The 24,676-nt window shown below is 41.5% G+C and overlaps 1 protein-coding gene across 2 annotated transcripts in view; it reads right to left on the reverse strand.

Moving 5' to 3' along the window:
- The window catches only part of exoc3l4 (exocyst complex component 3-like 4), a 25,278-nt gene continuing 602 nt past the window's right edge, over positions 1-24,676 (reverse strand). Inside the window, exons 1-13 of one of the 2 annotated variants that reach the window (XM_032547952.1) lie at positions 23,475-23,703; positions 21,093-21,218; positions 19,999-20,235; positions 16,849-17,467; positions 13,239-13,356; positions 12,273-12,398; positions 11,541-11,641; positions 9,318-9,416; positions 6,381-6,504; positions 5,766-5,888; positions 4,166-4,318; positions 2,757-2,878; positions 1-655 (exon numbers count right to left, since the gene is read on the reverse strand). In XM_032547952.1, coding sequence (XP_032403843.1) covers positions 436-655; positions 2,757-2,878; positions 4,166-4,318; positions 5,766-5,888; positions 6,381-6,504; positions 9,318-9,416; positions 11,541-11,641; positions 12,273-12,398; positions 13,239-13,356; positions 16,849-17,467; positions 19,999-20,235; positions 21,093-21,218; positions 23,475-23,703 — 2,397 coding nt within the window. In that variant the 3' untranslated portion in view covers positions 1-435. Of the gene's footprint in view, positions 656-2,756; positions 2,879-4,165; positions 4,319-5,765; positions 5,889-6,380; positions 6,505-9,317; positions 9,417-11,540; positions 11,642-12,272; positions 12,399-13,238; positions 13,357-16,848; positions 17,468-19,998; positions 20,236-21,092; positions 21,219-23,474; positions 24,010-24,676 lie in introns of those variants that run through there. The other variant, XM_032547951.1, reaches the window with a different exon arrangement.

Here is a 24,676-nt window from a genome sequence, read left to right on the forward strand (position 1 = left end):
TGAATTGACTTATTGCATATTTTTGTGGGGTTTTTTTGCTTTGTAAATTGATCCTACTCTTCATGAACTCAACCAATATGTGACTCTAATCCACGGTGTTGATTTCCAGAGCAGGAAACATATCATTTTTAAAAATCAAATATTATGGTACAGGACCATCTGTAGTCTAGTCTTAGCTAAAAAACAACACCAATCTTGTGCGCTTTCGTTCATTTCTGGGCAGTGTTGCTTTGCTGAATGCGACCTGTTGAGATGCTCATTATTGAATGTCTGAACTCTGCAATTGCAGAGGGAGGAACATGTAAGTTCTGTTGTGTACGCACCGTCACCTACAGGCCGAACCGGACCGATCCAGAATCACACAACCCGAGAAAAAGTGCAACGTGGCGTCTCCTGCGCCCGGCCCGCACGCAGAGCTTCATCTGCAGTTCCTTCTTAGCTGTGTGTTCGCAGGAAGCCGAGACAAGAGGCAGGCGGGTTGGACAGGCAGTCGGTGTTGGCCGTGACCTGCATGTCCCCAAATAAAACTCGGCCTCTGTCAGTGCTGGTGCGGCCCACTTCCTTTCTGAGCGCGGTGAGTTTCTGCAGGATGAGGTGGTGCTCGCGGCCCCTGTGGAGGCCCCTGAAGTAAAGAACCGCGACCAGGTGTCTCTTGCTGCAGGTGGATGACAAAAATACACACACAAGTAAATTAAACAATTAAACCACACATAAACACATACAGTATATGGCAAAAGTAAGCACACGCCTCACATCGTGTTAACATCATCTCCATTTGATGCAATGTAAAATAGCTTGTACGGCAGTTTAAATTTTACTGTCTAATGTCTGAACAAATCTGAGTGAAAATGTCCAAATTGTGGCAAAAGTGTCAATGTTTTGTCGAGCCTTTTGTTGCTACCATTTTAGACATTAAAGGGGCAGCAGTGTGTGTTTTCCAGCTACATGATATCATTTTACAGAACAGTCAAGTGAGTGTTTTACCTTCAGCTTTTGTAAAGATACTGTACATATCAAATAGGACTTAAAAGAAAGAAAAGAAAGTCTTGAAATCGGGTCTCTGTCGCTTTAAGAAACTCCGCCTTCATCATAAGATGGCTCCTCCATTAACCCTTTAACAACGTTTTTACGTTGCTGCTGGCTAGTCTGAAGGAGTTGAGTCGGTCCACCCAGACACTTTACACAGCTGAATGGTTGCCATGGAGATTAAAGGATTTCTCAAATCATGCCCGACATTATCAAAGCAACACTCCAGTTATATTTTTGATGAGGGAATAATATTATAACATGACGTGAAGCTCAAGAAAAGTTGATTTTTAATGGCAGTAGTTATTAGGTAATTCCCAGATTACAAGTTGCTTTATTCATTATAAGTGAAGGAACAGAGTAGTGGTTACTTTCAGCCAGCTGACTGTCAGTGCCCAACAACTTGTGATGGAGGGGCCGTTATGTGTTGCTCTGTGTTTCATTCACCAGGATAAACCCAGATGGACGTTTTCCATCATAACATAATAATCTTTCTGAATTATCCCAGTAAAATAATCATGCTTTTTAGGCATATTTTTCCAAAGCTTGCCTGCATACAGTCTGTGTGTTTGTCTTATCGCTAAGCATCACATCATTAATCTGTGCTTCCACGGCCATAAAGAGGAAGCTGCGTCTCTTCTGAAATATCTTCGGTGTTTTTTTGTTTTTTTTTCACTTCTTTTGACAGCAAAACCGCAGATTTCCAACACAGACATGACGCAGTGATGCAATAACCTTTAAGAATGTTTCACTTTGAGTAGGTCGTCCAGTTTATCATCAACTGACCTGGGGGGGATAGAAATCCCCTCCCTCAGCTGACTCAAAGCGGCTGCACGCAAACATCCCATCACTCAACATTGTTCTTATGTTTTTTCTGGTTTGTACTGTGATTAATTACAGCTTATCTCACACCAGTTCTGTTTTTCGTCCTGTGGAGAGGAAGAAAATGGCATTTTTAGAAGACCTTCACTCTGTCCACAAAAGGAAGTCTTCCTGCCTGCAGGTTTTGTGTCAGGACCAAAATGAAAGAATCTGGCATTTCCAACGTTCAACAAATATTTAAATCTAAAATCAGGTTTACCGACACACTGAACAGGTTCCACACTGTTATTATTTACTGAACAAATTCAAGCAAAAATGCTTCCAAGGGGATTTAAAAGGGAAAGTAGCAGCCATGTAATGATCATGAGCGACAGCGACGACGGCTGTCAAAGCAGCAGCTCAGGCTGGGTTCTCTCACTGGAGCATTCCAGCGTTAGCATGACGACAGACGGGGAAAACATCAGGAATGACCTTTAGCACGATGCTAACCGTCTGTCCAAGACGGGTTCCAAGGCTCTGAAGGTCAACATTCAACAATGTTTAGATGATGTCAGTTCATTATGTTTCCAGAGAGAGAATTTCCCTGAAAAACCACCTGGGTGTAAATGTGGGAAATGGAAAAAACAAAAACAAAAGAACAAGAACCAACTCTTAAGAGGCGTCACATCCTCTGAAAACAATCTGTAATTTGTATGTTTTTTAAATGATTTTTTTTATTTTTTTTTACAGATTTATTAAATAAACTGAGCAAGTAGCAACTATGTACACCAGTGAACCACATCAGCACAACTACTTCTCTACTCCGTCACATCTTCATCAGCATGCCTCTTTGCCAATGCTGACAAACCTGCAATAATCTGAGCTTGTGAATAACAAAACACCGCGATGACGTCATCCCGTCGTCCTACCTGAAGTCTGGGTAATGTTCCACTAGAGGCTGCAGGTGGCTCTTGATGTCTGCCTTGTTGCTTTGTCCGATGATGGTGCTCAGGTCGTGTCCTACATGGTGGAGCCACTCATGGTTCGACTTCTACAGGAGAAACACAAGAACAGGTTCTGCTTAGGTTGTTATGTGGCTTTTTTTTTTTTTTTTTTTACTGCTATAGGCAGGTCCAAACGTAGGGTAGAACCATACGGCTGAAAATTATATCATAATATAAGCGTTTTGTATCAGTAAGCATCGACAATTATTGATTGGTTTTTGTTTTAGACATCTGGAATACTGCCAAACTGGCAGCATGACCTTTCCTGTTTCGCTCCACGTTGTTGTTGTTGTTTTATTTTTAAGCAGTTGTGAGGCACAGCGGTGAAAACTGAAGCTGCTGCTGCACAAGTTACTCAACCGGTTGTTGCTAGGTAACCAAAGAGCGAGTGAGTTAGTTGATGCCTCCCACTGTGTTTAGCTAATCGTGAGAGGTTGAGCAGCTATAGCCCTCGCTCGGCCTACATTTCCCAGAATGCTAGAACTGCACATTCCCAAAAGCCTGAACCGAAGTGATCCGCGCCATTTTCATAGGCAAGTGCAGCGCAAAGCATCGATGAACCATGACTTTGAGACAACAAAAAGTACGTATACTGACACTCTTGACCAGCGTGCAACAGAAATATAGATCAACAAAATCGCTTTGTAAAGAACATACAAACTCTTCGTGTGAATAACAAGGTTCTGGTGACTGGCAGAGTGAGTACATGTAGTAACATACAAGTAGGCCTTAGCTTGCAGATGAAAGCTACATTAGATAAGCTAATTTTGCCAGTTTGGCACTAAATATCACTGATATTTATCGCAGTATTACACAGAGGTGGGCAGAGTACTCAGAGATTGTAATCAAGTGATGGATGTGTTGTACTTATAGTGTTTATAAGTTAGGAACGAGGTGAGAGCTAGCTCTAAGCTTGTGACTTGTTCGTTGTTTTCATAGCAACTCCATAGCAACTGCCAACAAGACGGCCATCAGCTACAAAGTTTGCAGAAGTGTGACATCACATGAGAACTATGTGTATTCTATATATTGAATGTGTAATGTTCTACCAGATGTATCTATTGGTATTGATCCAGCCCTGTCCAAACTTTCTACCAATATTGTTCTGTACGTATCAGTCCTCTTTCTCATGGCTTGGTTCCAACAAGAACCAGCAGTTTTCTGACACCGGGGCGTAATGTGGAGTTAAAACATGTTTTGTTGTCTCTATGGAGCTCACATGCTGTCTTAAAAGACCTGCAGCTAAGTACACAATCCAGGTTAGCTTGTGCTGCTGTTTAACTAAATGGTGTGAGTTTAATGCTTATCAAGATTATTGCAGATTTCCGCTTTACCATGTCATCAAACAGATTGCTGAGCTTGTTCCACTGTTCGTTGATCTTGGCTGCAGCCTTCTCGTGCTTCTGGTTCTTGCATGAGTAGTTATTCTTCATCAGCTGCCCGACGTATTCCTTCACCACGTGGTAATGCAGTCGGCTCGCAAACTCCTGTCCAACAGAGAGAGTGATGGATTATCATAACAGGATGCAACCAGAAAAGAAAATGCACGACACTAAGTGTGTTTGTATTACATGATCCAGAGCCATTAGATCATGTGACCTTACATCTAAGCTTCCACCAATTCATTAGTCTCTGCTGCTGGTCTGCTGGCCGCCGCACCAAACCAAAATAACAACTTACTGGAATGTCTAAGATGGCCAATGAAAAAGGTACTCAGAGTTTCCTTTTCCGTCTTTCAGGGAAATTACAAGACTTTATTTACCCTGGGGTATTACGATCATATATATTACACAAGCTTTCCAAGACAGGAATCCCCAAATAGAACTAAAAGCTGATATTTCAAACCAGATCCACATCGAAACGTGTCCAAGACAGACAGGACATGGGTTGAAAGGCCACTTTTTCACGAGAAAACTAAAACTAAAAAGCAAGATTGCAGTTTGCAAGTGCGCTCAGGGACAAAGACCTTCGGAGGGACATCATAACATCAACATCCATCATTAGATTTAAGAGAAGAATATGGGACACAACCCTGCGAACACCAACCCAACCTTAAAGTACGAGGCCACGTTTGATATCAACAAAGCTACAAGGAAGATGAAGCTAAAGCGTGGGCGCCAGTTGTGTCCCGTTGTAATCCAAAGTCTTCCAAAAGAAGAATGACCAGCGAGCACTAAGGACAACCAAAGTCAGACTGTTGGAATGTCCATCACACAGTTTTAAACTCCGCCTCACAGAAACGTTTCTAGGCAAAACTACAAAGGTTTTGTCATTACAAAACGGCCAACAAACCCAACTCTGTTCACTGCAAAAACACTACATTTTGGTTTACTTTGTAGTGCAAACATCTTCCTACAGTTGATCCAATTTTATGAGTGAAATAATCAGTGGAACTAATAGATTTTCATCAATATCGAGGAATTATTGACGTAAGCTCAACTTTATTTCTTGCTGAAAAGTTATTTGTGAGTTAGTTTCCCCTTATTGCAAGCGTGCTCGGGTACGAACTGGACTGGGCCAAAGTACTTGGTACAATTCTGTTTTTTGCAGTATTAAACCAGTGCTGCCTGGAGGAATGGACCAAAATTCCAGCAAACTATTGCAAGAAGCTCCAAAGGCTTGAAATGTGTGTAAACTACTGGATCCAAAATAGTGAAAACATTCTCTCTCTTATTAGTTTGGCTCTTTACAATTTAATGTCAGACAGTGGGAGAAATGATCATGTCAGTATTTGTAAAAGTCAGATTCTATTTTAAACCCATAAAGTCAATTAAACAGTTGTAAACAAACATGCTGAATAGTATTATTTAGTTATTATCCTTCTGACCAGTGGTACAAAAGTACAATTACAACTTCTTTTGGTCCAGCTGTTCACAGGATTGAATCAGACCCATAAAATCTGACACTTTTGGGGCCTAGTCAAATCCTCGTCACCTTTACGTGTGGAGGCCTCATGGAGTCGCAATGATGGGACAGCCGCTGTATCCGACCGTCGAGTTGTTTGAAGTCGTCGTCGTTGGTGAGCCACTTCCTCGTCATCATCCTCCTGAGGAAGGGCTGGGAAGAAATCACATGAAAAGGAGGAAAATGTCATTATTGGATTCTGAGTTAATTAGTTTTTTTTTTTTTTTATGTTTCCAGAACAAAAGGTTGATTCGGCAAGACAAGACAGGAGAGTTTGCTTAATATTCAAAAACATTTGCCCTCTTTTACAATAATCAGTAAAGATTATTGCAATGTAGTCATAATGACTGAAAATTCAGCAACAATACAGATGTAAAAAAAAAAATAAAAAAATAAAAAGCACGTTTTACATATTCCCCTTCTGGACACATTTTCTCGTGACTCAACTTCTGCTAAGTGCCTCATTTCTAGAAATCTACGCAGCGACTCTCACAAGGAGGTAAAAATCTCTTTTTCAGTTCCTCGTGTTAGAAAAACCACAACAGAAGCAGCTGGACTTTAAGAGGAAGTGAACGGCTGAAAACAGGAAGTGGGAGTTTGCCTCATAAAGCTCCTATAGTATTTGAAAACACCAGATTGCGTTACCTTGACATCCTCTTTAAACTGCTCCTCCAAAACCTCCATCAGCCTGACGACGAGACCTTTGACCTCCCGTTTGAAGCCTTCCACCTCGTGTGGACAGCTGTCCTGGTACCCGGCCATGTGTTCCCTGTCGACAGACGACAATAAGAGACGAAAGAAAACGTCGGCTTCGGTGTGACTTTGAATACTCCGTAAAAGCTTTCACGTTTTTGTCACGTTACAGCCGCAGACCTCGACGGATTTCACCAGAATTTGATGTGATAGAGAAACAAAAAGCAGTGCAGAACAGAACAGAACAGAACAGAACAGAACAGGGTTGTCAAACACATTAGGATTCAATCTTTGGTAGATTACGTTTTATTGTAATTACAGCTGCAGGGTTCCAGAAGTATGTCTCTATCTGCTGTTCTCTCCACTTTCTAACAATAGATGCAACAACAGTGGGCCGTTAAAGCTTGGATTGTTGTTTTGGGTCCCAAACTTGGTTGAAGTGTCTCCAAAGCGAATTGAGTCCTCATAGTTTGGACTTATTTGTACTTTTGGTGCCCAAAGTCCGAACTGAACTTGGAAAGAAACCTTTTCAGTTTTCCGCGCCATGTTCTTGGAACCATTTTGCAGAAATACACGAATCCAAAGTTTGTCTCTAAACGCTTTTACGGTCAATCACAGTCTTGTGTGGCGCTACACGCAGCTTTTAAAGGCATTTCCTTGAGGAACGAACATGTTTACCCATTCGTGCGTGGGTTATAATGATGGGATTATAACCCATCATTATGGGATTGCTCATTATTTCTTCAGAAACAGCACCAGAACCCGAGATTTAAAAACGCTGGACAGCCTGAAAAAGACGACTGGTTCTGTTCTGGGGACGATGTCAGAGTGCACCGAAGGATTCTTCATGAAATCCAAAGATATCACAGACAACCCCGCGCGTCGTCTTCCCGAGACTGTCGCACACCAACAGAGCGTTTTCAGTCAGAGGCTTTTTCAAAGCAGCTGTAGTGCAAACTGCTACAGGAGATCACAGCCTTCATCAGCTGCAACTACTCTTCGAAGAAAAATTCTATGAGTTACAACATTTCATTTCCCTTTGGGATTAATAAAGTATGATTGAACTGAATTGAAGGTAAGGCAACTTTAGTTATAGAGCACATTTTCAGCAACAAGGCAAATCAAAGTGCTTTACATGAATTAGTAGGAAACACAACAAAATAACAAACCGAAGGAAAGAGCAAAAGAAGAAAAAAAAAAGAAAACAAAAAAGCATAACCCCATGTTAAGAAAAGGGAGTCAGTAATTTGTACACTAGTCTCTGGATTCCTGTTCTGGTAATGTTGATCTGAGGTAATGAGTATTTTCTCTCGATAAGCTAATAGGAGTTTATCTAGAGGATTCTGAGTTTGTTCTAATTCCTGAATGTATAAACTAGACGCTCCTGTTGTATCTATAGAACTCCATCATTTATAAACTGGAAGGAGTTTTTCTGGATAATCCTGAACTGAGTCACCTCTGTGTAATCAGGCTGGCTGAAGCGAACTTGTTTCTTTAAACATCAGCGCAGCGTGCAGACGGCACACTGAGAGCAGATACACGGCGTGCAGATAAATAATCCCTGCTGAGTGAAACAGTAAACCACCGGGGCTCAGGATGAGGCCGCCTGGGGTAGTGGTTGTGGTCCGGGGCCAGGAGGGGTTGGTTCAGAGAGCCTGCATGCCCCAACTACTTCCTGTCTTGTCCCACTTAAAACAGCCGTTTCACACTCACTGCTCCGTTTCCGTGAAATCACGTGACCACTCACACTTTCCACGGCTCAGATTAGCCTCCCTGCAGTCCCTCATGATTATTCCTGTCACCTCTTTGTTGAAGCCCGTCCTCTGAGGAAGCAACGTTTTCACAATTTCACTTTCACAATCAGGCTTTCAAAGGTTGTTCTCTCGCTCCAGCCTGATCCTCACTCTGCTGCAGACGGGACGGCAGCCGGGAAACCCCCAGCAGACGGATGCCTCTGGGATGACGCGTCCGAACTCTTCCATCAGAAGAGATTGGAACCCAGCAGACTCTTCTGATGGAAGAGCTGAAGTTTGTTCTCTGCATTTCAAAGTCAACACGCAGAAACAATTCATAATATAGTTCCCAGAATCACTGCAGGAGTGAGATTCTGTTCTGAACAGGAAAGTCTTTTGCTAAAACCGTTTGAAAAAAATGTGCTTCTGTTGCTTTAGACTACTTTCAAAATAAAAGCCAGATAAAAGACAAGGTGGGCCAGTCATAAAAGGAAGGAATTGGATGGGACTATAAATTATAACATATATAATAATAACACTTTTTTTTATGTGGAACTTGTAAGAAGAGCGCTGCCGGATCAAATAAAGTCTCGTCAGAGATCAGAACCGTCTCTGTGTCCTCATGCATCACATTCATATGAATCCCCAACTCAGTGCAGTGCCGAGTGTTTCATATGCAACGCAGATGGACAGAGTGATGGACTGGGTTACATAATGTGTAGATCTCACAACAGGCAGCTTGTGAATCCTGTCTTCTACAATACTCATATTGTAGTTGCTGCACTCTCAGAGTTCTGGAAGTGCTATTTTATCATCTGGAGCTCAGTGTTAAAGTGGCATCAGAATGTCCTGCAAAGTGCACTCCTTTATCTAATGCTCCTACTAACAAGTCATAAACAAAGCGTTTAGTGACTGAAACTGACTGTAGAGCCAGCGGACAGAACTGCTTCCATGAATCCCTTAGAATAAAGACTCAGGCGTTTTACTTTCTCTTCTAAAGCTTGCCATCTGCAGTCGAGCCCCAGCTTGTCCTCATTCAGTTGTTGTTTTTTGTTTTTTTGGGGGGGCAGAAGTGGGGGCAGCGTGTTTGGGGGTTTGGCATCTTGTTCTCCTGCAGTGTATTGTGGGTACATCTATGTGAAACCACGTGACTTACTGCAAAGCCTGGAAGCTGTTGATGTAGGTTACGCAATAGTCGGTCCACAGCGGCTGTGGCTGGAGGGCGCTGCAGTGGCACTTGAACTGGGTTTCAAATCTGGAGAGGAGAGAAGACGTCTTAGTTAGAGGAGAAGAGAGGCGGAGCTGCAAGACCGAAGGGGTTTTTTTTCTGGAACTATAGTTCATTTTATGTGAAATTAGAACCACAGATTTCTATGATTTTATGTCATAGAATAGACCAGGGTGTCCAAAGTGTTGCCTGAGGGCCATTTATGACCTAAATCTAAAACCCATGTTTAGCTTTCTTTAAAGCGTTCAAATTAACTATCTATATGCAAACGAGCCTTGTTTCCACTTCCATGCTGTTTTTGAAGCGACTCTCATATTTTGCCATTGATTTGACTCCATGAATGCCTCAGTGTGAGTGCTGTGTGGGGACCTCCTTGACATTCCTGCAGCGTCTCCATATGAGGAAGTTGCCACATAGAGAAACTGAGGAGGGAAAAACTCACACAAGTTCATTCCTGACCCACATGACCCACATATTGCAAAAGTATATGCAAAATGTCATATATATATATATATAATGTATCAATAAGGTATTGTTGCTATAACTGACAGACCAACACTGTGAGGATTTGGGTTTTACTCTGTTAATTTTAGTGTCGTTTTCAGTTCATTTAGTCTCCATGTTGTCCTTTCTACCCCTTGATTGTTCCCAGCTGTGTCTCGTTTCCCTGATTACCCTCTGTGAATTTAATCCCACCTGTGTTCCTTGTTGGGTCCTTGTCTAATCTGTCCTGCTGTCTAGTTGTCGAATCTGTTGTGTCTAATCCTTCACGTCAGCTGTCACTTGTTCTACCAGATATGAGCTCTTAGCCTTCCACTCATTCTATGCTGCCTGGACTTTGGATTTGTATTTATATCCTCATTAAAAACATCCTTTCACTCCAACTTGGGTCCTCGGCGTCATCCTCACCGCCTCTTCACTGCATTTCGTGACAAACACAAAGTAGCACATGACTGTAGAGTGGAAGGGCAATGACACACGGCTTCAGAAACCCCTCAAATAGAAATGGAGAAATTGGGATCTGACTTTATCTGAATGTTTTTATTTTTGGCCACATTTTGCATTTACTATAAAAACAGTTCCGTTTTAGGCTCATATGTGTGTTTGTTTATTCCTAATGACAGACTGAACAGAACTCAGTGAAATGTTCTGGATCCTTCCAAACATTTCCCTCTCTGACCGTTTTGCTGGGTTCCTCACGGTTCATGATCCTGTTTGTTCAAACCTTTGAGGCCAGAAACAGATTTACTGCATCTAGAACAACTAAAGACAGTTCAGCTGGATTTCATTCAAGGGGATCAAAGTAAAGGAGACTCGATGCAAATGTACGTCATACTTTTCAGATTTTTAGGAGTAAACTACCCTCTGCTTCACAATTAGTGGAAAACATGTTGGTCTTTTTCACAAAATTCAGTTAAAAGATATTTATGTGCCATAAAGTCAAGTCTAGATAGAAAAACTGAAAGGAAAAGATGTGAAAAGGAAAAGATGTGAAAAAGCTTAGATGATGTGAAAACTTTTGCCTGAACTATTTGAGCTTTTGACCAGTTAGTTACATGAATTCAATGCTATTTTGAGGCTTGAAAATAAAATCCCAACCTGTAGTTCGTCTTAGCGCCATCCTGTGGGGAGCTGACCTCAGTGCGTCTAACAGTATGGAGCTAAATCAGGGTCATGAACTTTGCTCAAAAGAAAAACAATTTGAAGCTGAAAAAAAAACCTTGAAACTGAAAAGTAGTTTTTTTTTTTACTAGTTTCAATCTATTTTGTTAATTTCAAGTCTCTTTTTTTTGTCAGTTTCAAACTTTTCTTCAGATCCAAAATAATTTTTCTGTTTAAAATCTTTTTTTTTGTTTTTTTTTGGCTTCACTTTTTTTTCTATTGAACAAACTTTGAGTTTTTCACTGGTATTAATCTGCTAGGTTTACTCTGGGTTTTATCTGCATGTTTTTACTTCATTTGAAGTGTTTTTGTTGTGATGGTTTCCAACGCAACCGAGTGAAAGTCTCTTATGGAGATATTTCCTTTGTTCTACACCAAATCCTTTTGATCACAATAACTTACATAATCAAGACTTAAAGATGAATTTTAACTTTTTGAGCATGTGAAATATGTGCATGTTGCTAAAATTAGTATTATTTGTAATCATACCTCCTGGGAAAACTTTTCAACTCCTCCAGGCAGGAAACGATGACTTTCTTCACCAGATCAGGGTCCAGTTTTCGCGAGTGGTCCACTTTTCCTTGAACCGCCTGCAGGCAGAAACAGGAACATGAAGCTCTCTGCTGCCATCAAATGGATGCAACCCTGCATTACATGTTAGATGATGATATTTATACTTTTATGTGCAAATTTCATGAACAGTTATATATATGTGTGTGTGTGTGTGTGTGTGTGTGTGTGTGAAATGTGAGATCATTTCTAATAAAAGCACGGAAATAATACACTATAAAACTGAATTTTGGAGAGTATTAAAAAAAAAAAACATTCAAATTGAAAGTTAAAGCTGAAACAAGCACAATAGTTTGCTTAAAAATGGCTGAACTCTATTAACGTTTGCTACTTCACTTTAATAAGAAGTTCCAGCTAAACATTTTGATTAGATTGTAACTAAATATAATCGGCTTATGTTCTTATTCAAGTAGAGTTAGCAGGACAAGGCTACAGCTGATATGTTCACATGGGTTGGATTATTAATTAACACACTGATTGAAAATGATCTTTTCTGCTGATAGGTAGAATTTAAAAGCGGAATGAAAATTTTACTTTGTTTTATTTAAGGTGTTAAATCGTCATGATTTCTTATCACAAATATAGATTTTTAAAAAATTACTCTGCTTTTTATTAGCTAAATTAAAGCAGAATGATTTATCACTATCTTACAGTCCAAATGTCCATAGGAAACGGAGAGAGAAGCAGGTTGTCTTCCCTTTGGGGCTCCGTCTTGTCTTTCCACACAGTCTCATGTTCGAGTTCGATCACTCTGTCCAGCAGGGCGCTCATGTCCTCCTGCAGCACGCACACACACACACACACACACCCCAACACAGAGAGAAGCAGCAGGCCAGTGCTGTCAAAACACGAGTCTCAGCAGGAAGGAACGGGATCATTTCAGGCTGATTACTTGAAAATTTGATTTGAGCTGAAATCACATTTTCTTGTTCGTAAATGACAGTTCAATATTAGGGTGTGTTCATTCGTCTGTTTTAAAAGACGTAGACGTCCAAAAACACTGTAGTCAACATGAAGAAGTTTTCCTATTTGCTTCAAAAGTAAAAGTGCAACAAGGTAAAAAACTTTTTTTTTTTTCCAAATTTACTGAACTTTCACATTAAAATTAAACTGTCATTACAAATATTCATATACTATGGCAATCCAGCAACTAGAAAGCTTAAAGAATACAAGATGCATAATAATAATAATTCTAATATGTTTCAATAACTATTTTATTTTAGCTGCTTCAAGGACAGAGAGTAACAGCACACGCTTTTCACATTATGCTCACTGTTCCCCAAATTAAATCTGAATATGAAGAACTACAGTATCTTTCCATTATGCTGCAGCAAAAGACTGGAACAAACTTCAAAAGGTGATCAAGTTGAGCTTGTTCGTATCTTTAGGAACTTGTAAAGGTATTTTAAAGAAACCTGCACATACTTCCGCTAAAAATGTAATGTCAATTCTATCCTTTACCCTTGTCTCTGTCTTGTATTTTTGTGTTTTTTTTTTTACTGTCTTATGATTTTAACAGTGTTGCTAATGTTTGTTGTTTATTGTGAAGGGTCCAGCTTGACCTTCCTCTTTAAAAGATTTTAAAGATTTTATTTTTCTTTCCTTTTTTTTTGTTACCTTTACTTTGCAGCAGTACTTCTCCAAAAGCTGCTTCAGGAATCCTTCCTGTAGTTGCACTTCAGCACTTTCCTCCGCCATGTCCGGCTGCAAGGAGAAACTTCCCATGATCTTCTCACTGTGGGAGTGAAAAATAATACCAGTCACATGTTGTTCTTGTGACATGTGACTGGCACCGTAGCAAACGAAAAGCAACATGTCCCACTGAGGGAAGGCCTCATGGGAACAGACCTTTTGACTTAGAGTCAGATCTGATCACACGACTTCCTCGTGACATGGAAAAAAATGTTGAATATTACAAAATCCAGAATTTTCTAAGAAATTGCAGCCAATTGCAGTATGTCAGGGAGTTAATTAAAATGATCAGGTTTAGTAAAATTTCAGTGGTCACTCTCTACTTTGCAGTTTAGAGTATTGTATTATACAGACTTTGTTTCAAAGTGAATACAAAGAATGATTCTGTTGACAGTGAAATTCATGACTCTACCTAATTTGTGAGAAACGTGTCCATGACCTGAATTTAATGTTTCCATTCTGTCCTTATGAAGGTTTTTTTTATATATCAGACCAGCTGTTTTTTTTTTAAAGACTCCAACTTTGTGTTTTAAGCACAGCATGTTGGTTTGGTGTGGTCTGATTCAACAGCAAAACAAAGTTAAAATGTCAGCAAAATGATCTGTGCTGTTTTTTAAAACTTCCTCCTCAGCGCCTCCTTTTTGCTGGTACTCCAGTTCACAAATATATGTTACTGCCGCCCAGACATGTTTGTTTTCTGTTGTGATTGTCAATGCAAACACCCCTACAGATCATCCAACTCAGGTGTGTCGACCGCTCCTGCTAACATCCATAAAGAATGGCTTTCACTCAGGAACTTTGTGAATTCCTTCATGGTAGGTCACAAACTGTGCAATTTGTCCAGTTGTGAAATTTCCTCCTTACAAAATTTGATAGTACTCTGTTCCTGGTATTATGACAAAGTGGGAGCAACTCAGCTTCAAATTCTTAGGCAACATAAAAGCACGATGCTGATGCTGAGCCAAAAAGGACACAAAGGCTGCCAGCTTTCTGCAAAGCCAATTGCAACAGACTAGCAAGCTCCATCTGTCTTTCTGGTTAGCACACTACATTAGCAACCCAATGTACAAGTGTGGGTTTGCCAGTTGCCGTGAGGACAACAAAGCTGGAGAACTATCGTAAAACTAGACTGTTTCACAGTGTTGTTGAGAAAGGACCTGACTAAACCACAAATCTCAATAAACACACTCCTAAACCTTGAGGAAAACCTTTAGTAGATGAATTAACAATGAGATGTCACTCAAGTTCAATTACCACTGTGTGTCTGTGTGCTAGATGACCTGCAAGAGTACCTGACCACACAACCTGTCACAGGCACCATCGTCTTGCATGGCTTCTGCTCCAGGGAGCATTTATGCTGGACTGGGGACCAGTAGGTCTCAGCGTTGTTCTCTGATGAAAGTCGATTCATGTTGAGCAGAAATTATAGTAGCCAATGATGTTGGAGGCATCAAGGAGAGCGCCAGGCATCAGCCACTGTTGTCACCAGATGAGCCTTTGGTGGTGGTGGAGTATCAGCGTCAGAAGATGTTTCAGAACTGTCCTACACCTTGTGAATAGTACAGTGACAAGACAGCACTACCTGAATCACACCATCACTCCAGTCGTTGTGTTTCTGTTTGAACAACACAGGCCTGATTTCACCTTTATGGATGGCAGTGCTAGAACTTATCAACATTAAATCGGTAGGGAACAGCTACTGAAAACTAAGGTACCTTGAATGGAGTGGCCAGAAATTTCTCCAGACCTGAATTTCATTTTAAAAAATACCTCTGGTATCATCTGAAGAGAGAGCTGAGCCAAAAAGTGAGGCTCGATCTACGTTCCCATCCTCATCTATGGTCATGAGCTTTGGGTCATGACCCAAAGAATGAGATCATGGATACACGTGGCCGAAATGGGTTTTCTCGGTAGGGTGTCTGGCCTCTCCCTTAGAGATAGGGTGAGAAGCTCAGTCATCCAGAAGGGACTCAGAGTAGAGCCGCTGCTCCTTCACTTCGAGAGGAGCCAGTTGAGGTGGCTCGGGCATCTGGTCAGGATGCCTCCTGGACGCAGGAGGTGAGGTGTTCCGGGCACGTCCCACCGGGAGGAGGCCCCGGGGAAGACCCAGAACACGCTGGCGGGACTATGTGTCTCGGCTGGCCTGGGAACGCCTTGGGATTCCCCCAGAGGACATGGAACAAGTGGCTGGGGAGAGGGAAGTCTGGGCTTCCCTTCTGAAGCTGCTACCCCCGCGACCCGACCCCAGATGAGTGGAAGAAAATGGATGGATGGATGGATGGATCATCTGAATAGTCATATAGAGTCTCTTAACTCTGTACAGGAGAATCTCGATGACCCAAGGGCCATCCTTCAGGAAGACTGGGACGCCATGCCTCCGTAGACAATGAGTCGACTGAATGACTTGTGAACACCATAAGATGTTTTTGTTGATAGTGAAGGTCACATGACACATTACTTAGACATTGACATTTTTGTTGTGGCATTCCCAGCACTGGTTGTTAGTTTGTTTCAATGCATTGCTTGACATGAGGAACTCCCCATTTACTGATTTTACATCAATGCCCTATTGTTATAATATAATGGTAGAGTGAACTTCTTACATTTTCCACAACTTTCACCTGAAATCCAATTACCCCTAACTTTTTGAGAGTAGTGTATGTGTGTAAATGTAGACAATGTAAGTGGTAAATGACCTCCACTTGTATAGAACTTTATCTGGTCCAGAGGACTCAAAAGCGCTTTACACTACATTCAGTCATTCACACACACACACCCCCACACGCCTTCACACAATGTGGTAAGCTACATTGTAGCCACAGCTGCCCTAGGACAGACTGACAGTAGTGAGGCTGCTGGCAAACAGCATCATCAGCCCCTCTGATCACCACCAGCAGACAAGTCGGATGAAGTTTCTTGCCCAAGGACACAACGACTGATACAGATGGAGTGGAGATTCAAACCTCAGAGGCTACAGGACAAGCTCTTCACTCGTGACTCACCTTCACCTCTGGTATGATCAAATACTTTTGGCAACATAGGTCATGAAATGGTGTCTGGATCTAAATATTTAATTGTAGCTCTGGCCGTTTATTTATGGTTGCCATCCAGCTTAGGGTTTTCCGGGCAAGTTTTAAGTTGGTTGTAGTCTCCTAAAGGTTTTCTTCCTGTATTGCCCTTTATTTCCATTAAGTCTGACCAGTTTCCCAGCTAACGTTTGTGGTGGTTGTTATGTGTAATTCCAATGCACACATACCTCACTTCACAATGCAATACGTTGCATTGTCCAGTCATATAAAATCTAATTAAAATATGTTAAAGTTTTTGTTTGTATGAATATCTTTGCAGGACAATGCACACACCATCAACCAATGACTATGTTTAAAAAGTTTTGTCCATCCCAGTGGGTACAAGGAACACCCTTGCCACTGCCTATGCAGCCATTCTAAGTCCATTGTCTTTCAAACATTGAGAGCATCAGATTGACAACCTTACAATAGAAATACAGTAACAAAATATTCCTTTAGTCCCTCACCTCTTGTATTTGTTGAGGATCCAGTCCAGCAGAGCGTACAGATCCTTTAGCTCGGTCACCTGCGGCTCCAGCTTCCTCAAGTGCTGCCCGACGATTCTGTGGTAGCTCTTCACATAAGTGCTGAAGACTTTGAAGCTGGGTGGGTAGGACCATCGCAGCTCCCGCTTCACATTCTCCAAATCCTCCACAATAGTTTTTCCCAGGAGCCCGAGATGGACCGCCAACCAGGACAGATTCTGTTCCTTCCTCTCCAGATGAACGCCGTTGACCTTGACCTGCACGCCCTGGGACACTGCCTCCTTCCAGGCCTCCATCCAGCTGTCTGGTAGGCCGCCTGGCTCCTCGGCCCTCTTCTCCTCCTCCTGGATGATGCGAGCCACATGGACCAGTAGTGCCTTGTTCCTGGCAGGAAAGGAGTTGGAATCACAGACTATGGTGCAAATCTTTTTCCTGAGGTCCGTATAGAGGAGGGCCAGGTCTTTCTCCTTCTTAGCCATCTCCATGGGGACGTCGTCACCAGTTTGCTCTTGCTCCTTCTGAAACTCCAGTCGCATGGCAAGCAGGTTCAGATGAGCTTCCTCCAGAACCTCCATCTCTATCAGCTTGTTGATCTGCATAACTGAAGGTAAAAAAAAAAATTAAATTACAGATATATCTTCTTTTTTTCATGCCTTTAGAGTCACTTAGTCCAGTGTTTCCCAACCCTGGTCCTCAAGCCACACTGCCCTGCATGTTTTAGGTATTTCCTTGCTTCAGTCCAGCTGATTTCAATTGATGACTGATTAACAGGTGTTTGTTGAACTGCAATCAGTTGAATCAGGCACATTAAAGCAGGGAAACCTCTAAAACATGTAGGACAGTGAGCCTGGAGGACCAGGGTTGGGAAACACTGAGTTAGACGTCAGTTTTACTCTAAATTACTGGAAGCTGAATGATTCATTTTCAAATGAATCCCTTGACGTTTCTACGTCATAATCCATTTTTTAATCTGCTGCTTTCATATAAACAATCCAAACCCAACAGGAAACACGGGGAAGCAGCATTACAAAATGTGTCTTTAAAACCAAGTCACAAAAGCAAGTCACAAAAGGAGGTATCGCAAGCCCTGTTTCAACTTGCTTCTACTTGATGTTGTTGGAAGTAACGTTAAATAAATTAAAAAGTCCAAAGAAATCTTTTAGAGAACCCTGAGAAGACTACAGTTGTAAGAACATGGCAGCTTCTGCGTCTGTCCTGTGATGCAGAAACTGAAAGCTCAAAATTCAGACATTTTTTCCAGTATCAGATGCACCAAAATAAGTAATTTCAGACTGCATTAACCCTAACACGTTTCAGGTACCCCAGAGTCACTTAAAGTTAGTCACTTTCAGTATCAGGAAAGTGTTTTAAAATGAAGTCAATTTGAACCACTGGTTACAAAGCAAACGTTACAGTCAAGGAAAAAAATATCAGCAAACATTCAATCAGCCTTCTTGAGATCTACTGACGTCAGTTCTGGGTCCGTTTGCTCCTTCATTTTCAGTCTGTTATGGAAAACACTGGAATTGGAGCCAAATCTCTGACCAAAATTTGACCAAATCTCCAAGTTAAGACGGAGATTTTGACATGCTAGCATTACAGAGATGGTAATGCTAGCAGGCTTTTCAAGCTAATCGCTAGTGTGGTTGGAAATCCAGCGATTAGCTTGTGAAAGCAATTTAAAGGCAATTTAAAATGTTTTGCCCCAGTCATTTTGTCACCGTTTTAAAATCACTGCCCTCTAATATTCAACCAGTGCAAGAAGCTTAAAAAGAAGTAATATTTTCAACGCTGCCACTAAAATTATATGTATAGTCGCAACTTGCTAAAGTCAGTCTAATATTTATGAAAACTTCTGATTGAAAATTAAGCTGAGGTCAGCGCATCTTTAATGTGAATTCCTTATTAGTCATTACTGGTTGATTATGTACACTGTTTGCCCATGAATGTAAGAACATTAATGGAAATTGCAAAATGGGTTCCACTCATCCTCCTCCAACATCAACTTCTTCAAATAAGACTAAATCTCCCATAGCAGTTTTAACTGAAGTGGATTATCTTCCCTTGTGAACGTTTCCACTGCAGACATTTTCTGTGACGTTGTGTGTTTGTAGCTGAAACAAGATTATCTTTAGCTGCTTCTGTTGCAAAAACAGAGGCAAAGAAGAGACCTGCATGTACAGACACAGCAGGATGACTGGAGCTGCATGAGAAACAATTTTTCTATTCGTAATTCTTGTTTCCCCACAAGCGGTGAGAAACAAGAACGGTGAACAAGCAGGGCTTCTTAAATATAATACAATGTCATGGATGTGCACTTCCTTCAGTGCACTCTGAGCGCTGTCACTCTTCCTGCCATGGAACAGCATCCCCCTTTCATGTCGGCCTGATCTGACCAGAGCGCGTTTGCAGTGTCATGCAGGTCTTGTGGTAAAGAGATTAATACAAATGTATGCCACAGTTTTCAGTTTTTTTTTTATTTGCAATAGACAATGAAAATGTTTTTGGGTTTGGTTTTCACTTTCCTGCCTTGACTAGTCCACCTCGTGAAGTCCTTTTAAATTACAATTAAGTTTGGTGGTTGTAATGTGGCAAAATGTGAAAAAGTTCATGGGGTGTGAATATAACTGAAACCCACAGCTGAGCATTTCTCTAATATGTGAAATGTCAGCTTGTACAGTTTGTTGTGCAAATCATCACTAGGTATTCTACGTCTCGGCCATTTAAACTGGGAATGTGTTTTTAGGTCAGTTAGTGATATTCTGTTGGCATGCACACGTAACAAAATGCAGTACCTCTTATTTGCAGTACATAATTTAAATGGTCAAAAGATGAAAAACAAAGTTATAAAGAATGACAGTAATGATGGCTTGCGGTTCCTTTTAGAGACCCAGCTCCACCTCTTACAGAACCTTCCACCAAGCAGAGTGCTCTGACATTTCAAAGGCTCTGCGGGGAAAGGCATCTTTTAGCTTCTAGATGGGAGGAAAAGTCCATATTTACCGTCTAGATGTAGCAATGTGGAGGGAGGACGAAAGGCCTCAGAGCAGAAACCCTCTCCCTTTACATCTGCTTCGGCTGTACCCAAATAAACAGATTGAGAAGCGTAAAATATCCTGTGATGGTGCGTACCTGACAGTGGTGTGTGTGGAATTTCAGGCAGCGTGTACAGCTCCTCCAGCTCCTCCATCTCCTCCATCTCCTCCATCTCCGTTTCTTTCTCCTCTCTCATTTCTGGCAGGGCCTCAGCGGCCGGATGCTCCTGCCTGGCCGCTTTGTCGCTCTCCTTCTTGGAGGGAAATCTCAGACTTCTGCGGAGTGAGGATCCTTTCTTCAGAAGGGAGTCGGTCAGCTTGGACATGTTGGGATCTGAGCACAGAAAGCACGCAGTTTCCGTGAATGCACCGTACGTCTTATTGGGGGACAAGAAGAGTCAGTTAGCTGCTTTAGTGTCAGTGAGGTCAGAGGAAACATCAAATCCGTAAGGAGTGATTTATAAGGAAACTCTGCTGTGAGCAAGTCAGAGTGAAACTTTCAGCAAATAACAGGAAGGCTGAACATGTTACAGTGAAATGACTACTTTACAGTAGAATTTTCAGCTTCCACGCCTCTACAGGTTCTATTTTTAAAATGTTGGCATCCATTTAGAAATGTCAGTGTCACAGTAAGGTTTCTGATTATCTAGTTAGCCACTCTACCCATGCTAACCTCTAACTTAAGATGCTAAAACATGTTTAAACATGTCAGAGGTGTAGTCGTTTTATCAACGTGTCGAAATACCAGAAGCTCATCATACACTCGCTGTTCTCTCACACAGCGGCGTGACTTCTGCACTGCTTTCAAATTAATGACTGACCAATTATGAAATGAAGGTTAGAAACACATCAATTAATTCAACTGTCAGACAACCTGAGAAAAGCAAAGGGGGAGAAAAAAGCTGTTCAAGCCAGCCAATCCTGAATATGTGGCTCATTTGCATGCCAACCACTGCAAAACTACTTTCACTTCAAAACATGTTGTTGAACAATTACCCATGCAGGGCTCAACCGGTTCCCAAATTCTGTAGGCCGTCACAGAGTTGCACCCCCAACAGAAACATTGTCCAATCACAGTGCAACCCATGACCTCCACTGACCCCAAACATAAAGGACAGGAAAAAAGAGAGACAGAAGTTTGGTTTTGAGACTGTGGAAGCAAACTGGTTCTATGCTGACTGGCAGACGTACCTGTCTTTGAGCGAGCGAGAGGCTTGCGCTTGTGTTGTGTCATGTCTGCCAGATCTTCGTCCGTTTTTTGAAAGAAGCCCCCTCTGGTCTTCAAGGGTGACGCAGCTGGAGAGCCCTCGCTAAGACCTGGTGGAAAAACGGGGGAGAGACGATGTCAGCGCAACACTGAGTAAATTGTGTCAAGTCGTGCATCAGCAGATGTAACTTATATATTTGTGTGTCACCAGCTGAGTAATGCAAATGAGCTGGTAACCAATGGACTGCTTGTAAAGAGCTCTGACGGGGAACCACAAAGGCATAAGCAGGTTTTTCCTGACATACTGTCAGCATGTCAGCCGACAGTAAATACTATTAACACAAAGTCACATGACTAACAGTAAATGAAACCGAAGCATTAAGATAAACTCACCCTCATAACATAGCAGGTGAAAGATAGAGCGACCAGACAACCACTGGCCTACAGGACAAATCTGGACGCAACATTTAATACCACTAAAACACACGGGTTTGTCCGTCCACCTGTAGAGATTTTAAGTGTTTGTTTTACTCTGTCAGAAGTTTGGGACGTCAGGTAAAATGTGACATGATGAGAAAAAAGGCAATTTCGCTGTTGCCTTGAATATTTCAGGGATGAGTTTGGTGATATTCTAAAGGACCAGTGTATTGCCACCTTTTGTTTTACCTTTTAATTTCTAAGATACTACCTTCTGCCTATTCTGTCCCACATTACCTGAATTCAACCAGTTTTAAAGCCTCCGAGATGTGAATATTAGCTTAATTATGTTGCATTTTGTAACATTCGAGGTCATGCTTTATAAGAATCTGGGGAAGTTTTAGTGTTTACTAGATCTGGCTACTGAAGTCCCATGTAGGGGAAAGTCTACAGGGAATTTCACACCTGGATTCAAAGATCACAAAAGAGTGATGTAAAGATAAGGTTCTCACATGGTTTCTCTTCTATCTGGAGCAACTTTTTAATAAAATAACTGCCAGCAAAACGACAAAACAGCTGAAACAGAGTCTGTCTAAATCAAGACTAAAAGTCCACCTGTTGAGTTGCTTTTGAACCATAATAAACAGAACACAGGCCGACATATTTGATGCGTGTTGGTGATTTTAATGACGGCACTTGACATAATGCAATGTCTGTTATTGGTCTGGTTATTGATTGACTGAAAAAGAGACAAAAAAATGTTAATAAAGTACTCTATATTTAAATATTTGGGCAGGGTTAGGGCTCTATATTTAAAATTTGCTGACGTTTGAGTTCTAGTACTAATAATATGTCACTCTGAGTGCAAACTCTGCTTACGCTCAGAGTTTGCATTAGTGAGAAAATGAGTTTGCTGAACAGGACCAACCAGAAAAACAAAGAGGGAATGACAAAAGGTTTCAATTCTCAACCAACTTGAACTAAGCAAATATCGTCACATCACTCCAACTGAACCGTGTGTGTCCTCTTTAGTTTTACTTTCATTTCCTTGATAGGTTTGAACAAAGAAACCTGAATTCACCAAAGTGTCAGTAAATGTCTAGTGTCTGAGCTTATCTGTTGATATGACAAAGAGTTTCTATTTACGCCCAAACACAACAACGCTCGACCTTTTCTTCGAGGTCTCTTTAATCTATGTTGCAGCTGAAGCTACTCAGGACCAACCCGTCCAAGTTTAACATCCTCCATGCAGAGAAAAGTGACTATTGAAAACCTCTTCCAACATGTGTTCACCAGTTTACAAAATGCATTCACAGTTTCTAAGTATGTACAGTTCATACACTGAATGTACTTTTCTACTATCCACAGTCCAGCAAGTGGATCAGTGGCGACATAGAGTTGAAGATGTTGGCCAATAAAACTTCAACTTCACACGGTTCTTTTGGAAATTTCTAACAGTTAAGCAAAGGAAAATCAACATTGCAACACTGTTGGTGCTTGATCACAGATTTCTTTAGCTGTGCTCTCAGTAGAGTTTCTCCCTGTGTAAAGGATTACCTAACACAGGGGTGTCAAACTCCAGTCCTCAAGGGCCGCAGTCCTGCAACTTTTAGATGTGCCTCTGCTGCACCACCTGAATAGAATAATTAGGTCATTAAGACTCTGGAGAACTGATCTACACAAGGAGGAGGTAATTAAGTCGTTTCATTCCAGTGTTTTGTACCTGTGGCACATCTAAAAACTGCAGGACTACGACCCTCAAGGCCTGGAGTTTGAGACACCTGCAACCTAACAGGTACAAAGTTCACCAACTCTAGTGTTCAGCTCATGTTTCTTCTGAGAATATTCAGAGGGTCAAAGGGTCACTACAATGACATCACACCTGCTGTTCTAGGGGTAAAAGCTATGAGAAGGACAAGCTTTGGGGGCTGAGTGTGAATGTTACTCACTGGGTGAGGCTGGCGGTAGAGAGGAGGGCGACTCTGACTCTGCTCTGGGTGTGACCTTTGAATCCTTCCTCTTGGGTGAGCGGGGGCTCTTCTCGGCGGGTCGCCTGATGCTCAGCCTGAACGTCTGGAGCACGCCCAGAGCCTCTTTCACCACTCCGTTCGCTTGCATCTTTCCGCTGCTCTGGAGGGATACTCTGTCCTCCTCCGGGTTGTCGCTGGACTTATCCATTGTTGGTGAGCTCTCAGGAGCATGCAAGACGCAATCGCCGGGAGGGAAATTTAAAATAAAATCCCTGGAAAATTGAAAAGTGAGTCCGCTCCCTGCTTCTCAGGGCAACAAACTGTGGATTTTCTGTGGTGTTTCTCGGCCCTTAGCAGAGGCGCGCTCTGTTTACAGATAACAGAGGATCCAGTCTGCGCAGTTCTGATAACAGACGTTCAGTGTGAGGGGAGTGGCAAATTAAGAGCTGCAGAGAGACTTTTAACAGATAGTTATGGGCTTCCCCCTGAAATCTGCTCCGGTTCGCTCCGAGCCCTGAAAGCAGAGAGCAAACACACAACCAGCAATCAACCACCAAAACAAGGCAGTAAAACTTTCTTCAGTGTTTATGTTTCTGTGATCACACCCAGAGAGTAAATCATTAATGTGTCCGTTTTGCAGCAAGTGATTAATCAGTCAAATCAAGTCAGACAATCCGTTATGAAATCTTTAAATATTTGCAGTATTCGTACTGATTTTTGGAGTTGCAGTGGGAAATTTGTTAATGAGCAGAATGATTTCAAGCTCGATCCACTTAAACCTAAAACATACGAATGGTTTAAAATAACTGAAAAACCTTAATTTTTTTTTTCTATTCCATGTTTTTGACACATCTGTGTTTTGGTCATTGTGAATTAAATGTAAATTCATGGTTTATCTGTATTTACTTATGCCATGCTTCAGAAAGCATAATTATTTTTTTATAGTTCTTTATAAATCCAAAAGTCAATCATTTTTTTTATATCTCTCTGAAGTGCTTCCTAAATTATAACAGCATTACACTTCCTCAGTTCTACATTTTATATGGGATTTTATTCTACTTGGCCAATAACAATAATAGTAATTATTCAAGTAGTTTTATTTTGCAAGAGCAGCAGTTTGCATTCCACATAACTTTATGAGATGTTTTTGAAATAAATCCTACGTGAGTGAGTGAGTGAGT

The sequence above is a fragment of the Xiphophorus hellerii genome, chromosome 19, assembly GCF_003331165.1.
Source record: "Xiphophorus hellerii strain 12219 chromosome 19, Xiphophorus_hellerii-4.1, whole genome shotgun sequence".
In the NCBI taxonomy this organism is placed as follows: Eukaryota; Metazoa; Chordata; class Actinopteri; order Cyprinodontiformes; family Poeciliidae; genus Xiphophorus; species Xiphophorus hellerii.